The sequence below is a fragment of the Microtus ochrogaster genome, chromosome 4 (assembly GCF_000317375.1).
Source record: "Microtus ochrogaster isolate Prairie Vole_2 chromosome 4, MicOch1.0, whole genome shotgun sequence".
NCBI classification, from domain to species: Eukaryota; Metazoa; Chordata; class Mammalia; order Rodentia; family Cricetidae; genus Microtus; species Microtus ochrogaster.
Genome location: NC_022011.1, coordinates 1,459,029 through 1,466,846, shown reverse-complemented (window position 1 = coordinate 1,466,846; position 7,818 = coordinate 1,459,029). Strand labels below are relative to the sequence as shown.

Genomic DNA, 7,818 nt, shown 5'->3' with positions numbered 1-7,818 from the left:
GTGTCCGTGTAATTATTTCGGGGCATAAGCTAGCCGGAGGCGGCCAGGGTGCTGGGGAGCAGCCCCGCCGCACCTATTACTACAGAGCCGGACAGAGTGGGGCGGGGTGTAAGAGAGGTACACAGGACCTAAAATAGAGGCTGGGGGAATTAATCAGGGGAAGAAAAGGACACCTTACATGGAATGGGGTTGTGCAGGTGTTTCAGCTGCTGTTTTAATTTGATGCCATGAATTTAAAGCACAATAGGACAATGTGACTGCAGCACAGAGCTCTGCTGGGATGTGTGATGGAGCTGGACAGAGACTGTGGACGAAGACAGTGATGGATCCTGGGATCCGAGCAGCCGATGCACACACAGACTAGGAGGTCAGATGCAAACAGAGACTGGGCTTTTGTGAAAATATTATAAAGAGGAGGGCGGAGGAACTGAAACGGGGAAGGAGTGTGTCTTCAGTGCTAGGCTGTGGGTTTTGAGGGGGTCAGAGGGGAAATGGGGTCGAACAGCGGTGCTGCAGCAGCTGAAAGAACTACTGGATGAGCAGGGGGGGAAGCAGGTGGCGCCTGAGAAGTGAGAAGCCCCGACAGGCTCAGCCACACGAGCGCTTCCCTGTGCACTAGGGAAAGCACACCCTCCTTAAAACACCGTACTTCCCTGTGGTGCTCTAAGAGCTCTTGTTGGAAGTGTGGCATCTCATCCTTGATGCAGTCTGCGTGAAACTGGCTGACTCTGAAAGGTGCAGTCACGGAGCAGGTGGCCAAGGTCGTGTGAGCCTGTTCTAGACACCCCTCTCCAGAGGTGACCATCTCTCCTGTAGTTCTCGGGGTCTAGGGCTCACTCCCCATGGAACAGGGCTCACCTAATACAATGTGCTCCTATACTGGGCCCCCTCTCTTTTGTTATGACCTTATAGTTGGTCCCCTGCACCTGTGGGATTGTAAATTAAAACTATTTGAAAAAACTTGCTTCCAGACTGAATCTGTGCAGGCTTGTTTTCCTTACTATTCTTTAAACTATTGATACAACATTTGAACTGTATTAATTAGGTATTATAAATAATCTGTAGAGGTTATGTAAAGTCATGTACAAACACTATGCTATTTTACAGACTGGAACACCCCTAGATTTTGTCTGTAATGACACTGGAACCAATCCCCTAAGATCCCGAGGGGCAACTAAATTTTGTTTTCAAGACATGTTTGGCAGATGATTTCTGGGAAAGAAGCCAATGTTATCAGATAGCTACTATATACAGACATAAAAATATAACCCTGAGAAATGGCAATCTAGGAAAAGGAGTGCCAGGCCTGCTGTGGGTAAGTTGAAAGTTTTCTCTGCCAATCTTTTTTTTCTTAGTTTACGCGTATCAGTGTTTTGCCTGCACGTATGTATGTCTGTGTGAGGGAGTTACACAGTTAGCTGCTGTGTGTGGGTGCTTGAAATTGAACTCAGGTCCTCTGGAAGAGCAGTCAGTGCTCTTAACTGCTGAGCCATCTCTATAGGCCCTAAGCCAATTTTTTGGTACAGCAAAAAATACTACTGAGCAGGCTACTGAATACACCTGGGAGCAACTGCTTATGGACTCACCACTCAGGATGAATGACACCCAGCCAATAAAGATGTGAGGCAGGAAACTGAAAGCCTTAAGAAGGATTTGTCTCTGTCTCTAGCTTACAATACATGATCCATCCCTCCGTAACTGCATTCTGAGCCCACCATGGGTGAGCTGGAACCGAGTGTGTGTGTGTGGGAGTGAGAACAGGCCACTGCAGGGACGAGAATGTGGAATACACAATAAGAAAGGCCATGGTAGATGGGTGCACAGCAGAGGCAGGGTGAACCAAACTCTGAACTATAAACTGTGCTGGTGTGGGCCAAGGAAGTGATACCAGGGAGCGCAGAGCAGTTCGTACAAAGAGGAGCACCTCGAGCACTCACTGCTATGGTGACTGGAGGCAGTGAGAGTGAGGGTGGGAACCCGAGCACATTCAGAGGGTGATGACAGCCAAAGATGAGTAGCTGTGCTGCCCTCTCTCACACTGGATGGTGTTTGCGGATGCCAAGTTGGGAAAGAGCGATGGAGAAAGGGTTTAGTGACGTCCTGGATGTAGGGATAAGGACGCAAGGAACAGGAGCAGGCGAGCCTGACCCACCAGCACAGTGCTGCTGACTGCCCACTCCTAAGATCAGGATAGGGAGGGGCAGGAAGATGCAAGTACGCAGGTTCCCTTGTCACATAAAGCCACCTAAGTGCCTACGAGGAGGCAATAAGATACCCACACTGAGTCTGTACACACCAAAGCCAGACGGGGTCCCGGTGCTTTTTTAAGGGGGTGCACATAAGCTCACCCTTAACCCGGAAGCTATTTCCAGTTGACAACCCTTGTAAAGGACCCCAGACCTGGCAGTAGATGGACAGTATGTTTTGGAGAATCATAATGTCAGTATTGTCTTATAATGCTTTGTTTAGGCTTTTTTTTTAAACCTTACTTGTCTTTTGCTTATCTACTGTAATTTCCTATTTTGTGTCTTTATGGGTGTGTGTGTCTGTGTTGATGCTTTTTTTCTTTTTCTTTCTTTTCTCTGTTGGCTTTGTTTTATTTTGGTTTGTTTTTTATTGGCTTGTTTGGGTATGGTGCTCGAGGGTGGATTGTGGGGGGGGGATCTGGGAGGAGATGAGGAAAGGGAGAATGTGATCAGAATATACTGTGTGAAAAAACTTATTTCTAAAAAGCTGTTCTGAACTACGCTTTGGCTGTCTTTACCACTTTATAATTTACTGAATGCTTTACTATTGGGCACACACAGGATGAGCAAGCTAACACCCCACATTCTATTTGGTAAAGATTCTTTACATAAGTGATAGATAGCAGTTTATACATTTAACAACTACATTACGTTGGCAGGTGTGTTTTTGTCCGTTTGTATTAAGTCAAGTATTTATCATTAAGAGAAGAATTATGTGTCCCAAGTTACTGTGGGAACATGAATGCACATTGATGATGTCTCCTTTTCTTTCGTTCATTCTGCATACTCTTACTGGATCCCTGTAGCGTGGGAATGTAACGGGAACAAAGCAAACCGCTTCTAGACACCACCAGGGGTCCATGACAGGAATCGAACACGGTGCTACGGTGATGAAACTGAGGGACTCACATGGTTCAAAAGGGAGGTGGATTACAACATTTAGATGAGTAACAAGCTGGGAAGGCAGGGTGGGCAGGAGGACATGCCATCAGAAGGAATAAACAGAAATACAAGAAATGTGGCAGAAGCTCCCAAGGGCAGGGGTATACTGTTTATTGGAAATATGTGACTGACAACAGGGTGCATTTTTCAACTGTTATTTTGTAGTTTATTAAATGGTAATCTTTGATTACTTTTAAATCACCCCAATTATGCTAAATTTGACCTGTTTTATTAGTGTAAAATTAAAATGTCTGTGCACTGGATGCTCTGGTCCTCTGTATAGAACTGCCTGTTGTCTGTCAGCTTCCCTACTGTGAGTGCAGCTAGCCTGACTGGGAGGCAGTCTGAAGACTGTGTGTTTGCTCTGGGGTGGAGCAGCCTGGAGTTCTGCAAGGGAGCCCTGGGAAGGCACTCTCCCTTTCTACAGAGTCTTTCTCAGAACTGCACTGAAGAGCAGCTGTCGGGAGACTGTGTTTATGGACAACGTCTGAAAGGCCTGTCTTATTTTTGGCACATACGGCAATCATAATGATGATGGCGGTGACAATGACTGAAGTCGTAGTGTTCACTCGTGTCAGACTTTGTGTCCAAGAACTTTACAGCCACCAATAATTCATTTAGCCCTTACAATCATACTTTGAGAGGTACTGTAATTATAATATTAAGTAAATTGTGACTGGGAGCTGAGAAGATTAAATGACTTGAACATGGTCATCTAGCAAATGAAGGCTAGAAACAAACGTGGGTCTTGACCCTGAGTCAGGCTCACACACCATTTCTCCAAAGCCTACTACACTCATTCTGATATTAAACTCGTCTCCATGACCGTGGCTGCCCAACACACCCAAGAAGACCTGTAGTAATAGGAGCAGCGAGGCTGCGTCCCCAGCAACCTGGCTGCCTGGCTAGCTTATGCCCTGATATAACAACACACAAACTGTATTCATTTAAACACTGCTTGACCCATTTCTATCTAGCCTCTTCTACGATAACTCTCGCACCTGGACTAGCCCATCTCTAATAATCTGCTGTAGCCCACAAGGTGGCTTACCAGGGAGATTCTAGCCTACATCCATCTTGGGTCGGAGCTTCATCACGTGTGCCTCAGAGAGCAGAGCTATCCCAGCGTCCTCCCAGGAGCCGGGAGCATGGAGTCTCTCTGAGGCGTCTGCCCCCGAGAGGAGAGCTGTCAAGTCTGAGCTCACTTCCTCTTCCTCCCAGCATTCTGTTCTGTTTACTACTCCCACCTATGTTTTAACCTATGAGACCAGGCAGTTTCTTCATTGCTTAAACCAATGAAATCAACAGATTCATTGACACTCCCACATCACTGACCCTCATTTTACATATGCATGCTCATAGATAAGTTATCTAACAAAGTCATAGGAAGCACTACGGAAGAGTTCTTGTTGCTTGAGAAGAAAGAAGGTTCTCGGGTCCAGCCGGGATCTGTTCACAGATTCTTATGTGGAAAACCAACTGTGATACGGTTTAATGTTAATTAAAACTTTAAGGATGGAAATGCTGAAACCACGCACTTTGTTTTCTTTTTTCATTCTCTCCCCTCACCTGCCCTGACTTCACATAAGAATTCACAGCATCGCCGGGCGGTGGTGGCGCACGCCTTTAATCCCAGCACTCGGGAGGCAGAGGCAGGCGGATCTCTGTGAGTTCGAGTCCAGCCTGGTCTACAGAGCTAGTTCCAGGACAGGCTCCAAAACCACAGTGAAACCCTGTCTCGAACCCCCCCCCCAAAAAAAAAAGGAATTCACAGCATCATCAGTCTAGGGAGACCAGCTAGACCGGGACCCTTACCTGTCCAATAATGAGAGGAACCACAACCGTCATAAAAAGCTGAGAGAAAATTGATGTAAAAGGCACAGAAGAGGACGAGCCAAGCTGGAAAACAGGAAGACGCAAATTAGACGTACTGTAAGTCAGTAATAAAATACTGCTCCTAAGTCAATAATACAATGAATTCATTTCATTTCCATAAATTTCTTTCACAAGCACTAAAATTTGGCAGTAATCAATAAAGAGCAAGTGACATTATCTCTGATTTTCTAAATTTCACATAAATAGATTAAGTATTTTAATATAAAATTCTATTAGAAAACTAAGATCAAGGAAAACTGAAGATATATAATCATCTTAAATTCCATTTTATTATACACTCTTGGATAGCAGAGTTATTCTACATATACCATATTTCACATACAGTCATAACTTATGTGAGTATTTCATCCATTTGTAGATCCTAGAATAATAAACAAACATGTCTCATTCTCTTATCAGGACAATATTTTTATTGATGCAAATAAAATATTTTCTTTCTTTTTATTTAAATAAAATATTTTCTAACTTTCCTTAATGAATCTCAGTTCCTTTACAATTCACTATTACACATCTAGCTAATGAGAGAAATCCTAAAACATAGCTTCTTTTTCTTTTTTTAATCTTTCTGTATGTGTGTGGTATGTGTGTGTGTAGGTTAGAAGACAACCTCAGACACTGGTCCTAGCTTCCCACATTGTCTGAGATAGGGTCTCTTGCTCACCACTGTGAACCTCAGGCTACCTGGCCTGCAAGCTACTGGGAATTCTCCTATCTCACCCTCCCAGCTGGGATTATATATAGATATACACTACTTATAAGGTTTCTGAGGATTCGAACTCAGGTCCCCACGCTTATGTGGCAAGCTCTTCACCTACTGAGTCATTTCTCTGGTCCTCTATTTTCTACTTAAAATTTTAATACACCCATTTTAAAAGTTGTATGCTCTACCAAGGTTCATAAGTCCTATTTTTCTTCTCCCTTGTCTTTCTAATTCTTCGTTTGTTAACAGTTACCATCTCAGCTTCACAGAAATCGCATTTACTGCAGCCTTGATGTTCCTCTATATACATAGTAATATTGGCCCCAATTACCAAGAATCAGTTTCCCTGTGAACTTTCTCAACCTCCTCCTGGTATTCAAACATATCTGGACCAGTGATTGCCTGGTTCATAGATGGCCATATTCCTCTTCAGTTCTTTTTCTAACAAAGTTCTCCCAACCCACAAACATTATCTCTCTTGCCCTTATAGCTTGCTTCATGTTCCTATAGATTGGACCTCGGATTTCTTATTTACCTGCTGACTCAGAATCAGAAATGCCTTTCGGAGGATAATCTTGTCAATCAACAACAATGCAGCCATGACTGAGGACAGAATGTCAAAAATAAATCAAGCACTTAGACGAATGGCAGCAGCAGCTCAGAAAGAAACGATGTAGACACATCTGACGTCTGGTGCATTTGATGAAGGACTTTCCACATTGCTCAGGGTAGCCTTGCACTCAAGATTCTCCAGCCTCAGCCTCCCAAGTTGTGGGAGTATAGCCATGCCCCACTGAAGGGAGGACTCTAGCCACCCTGAGCGAGCATGGTGAGCATGGCTCCACTTCCTCTGCCTTGCTAAAAAGCATTGGTTAGATTAATAAGGCTGGCCACCAAGGTCTAGTCCCTTACTTGGCTACTTCCCCACCTGAAGCTGACTACTAAGGTCCAGCTATCAAAGTACTGAAGTTCAGGAATCAAAAGTTCCCTTTGGCTCACCTAATGAACATACCCAATTAAAATTAAACACTTCATCCAAACATGGGGTTTCCCTCTTTACCTTTATAAACTGCCACTTTCCTATGTGCCACACCTGTCTCTTTATCCAGAGGCCATTCTTTGTGATTGTCACCTACCCCAGAACAAATACCCCTTCCCCTTCTACCTTGTTCCCTTTCCCTTCTCCCCCATACTCTATTTCCTGTCTTTGTCTCTTACTCCCTGCCCTTGTCCCTCTGAGGAAAATAAATCTCCTTTGTGCTGGGAAGTTGGTTCTGGGGGTCCTGAGCAAACTGTTTCCTTTCACCTACTGAATATAAAAAAAAGAAATAGGAAAGAAAGGACGTGACTGCTTCTAGGCACGGTGGAGGAGAAAGTTTACTGTAGATAAAAGGGAAAGCATCCCAGAGGCAGGGACAGCCGTGAGAGTCAGAGTGGATGTGACCAGATCCAGCTGGGCTGTGTGGGGAGAGGGAAATAGGAAGGGGGAGAGGGAGAGGGGAACCAGGTGCAGCAGCCATGAGGGCAAAGGTCCTAAAAGGGATGGATAACCAAAATGTCTGGATTATATAGGAAGGAGCCTCTGGGGGAAGGGCAGCACATAAACCAGAAACCAAAGTTAAATCAAGATGAGGTAAGCAAATTAAACAGAACTATGACCCCTAGTGAAACAGAAGTAGCATTATGTCTCCCAACCAAAAAGAGCACAGAGCCAAATGGATTTAACACAGAATTCTACCAGATTAACAGCAACACTCCTCAAATTATTTCACAAAACAGAAATATAAGGAACATTGTCCAATTCTTTTTAGTAGGCCAGAGTTACCTTGATACCTAAACTTCAAAAAAAAAAGACTCAACAACAACAAAAAAAGAGAATTACAGATCAACTTCTCTTATGAATACGGATACAAAAATTCTCAGTTAAATACTTTTTTAAAAATATTTATTTATTTATTATGTATACAATATTCTGTCCATGTGTATGCCTGCAGGCCAGAAGAGGGCACAAGACCCCATTACAGATGGTTGTGA

General features: G+C 44.1%; 1 protein-coding gene across 3 annotated transcripts in view; it reads right to left on the bottom strand.

Moving 5' to 3' along the window:
- The window catches only part of Slc10a7 (solute carrier family 10 member 7), a 235,270-nt gene that overhangs the window by 46,764 nt on the left and 180,688 nt on the right, over positions 1–7,818 (bottom strand). For all 3 annotated transcript variants that reach the window (XM_005345380.2, XM_026778789.1, XM_026778790.1), the window contains one exon: positions 5,004–5,087. In XM_005345380.2, the coding sequence (XP_005345437.1) occupies positions 5,004–5,087 (84 nt within the window). The remainder of the gene's footprint in view (positions 1–5,003; positions 5,088–7,818) is intronic.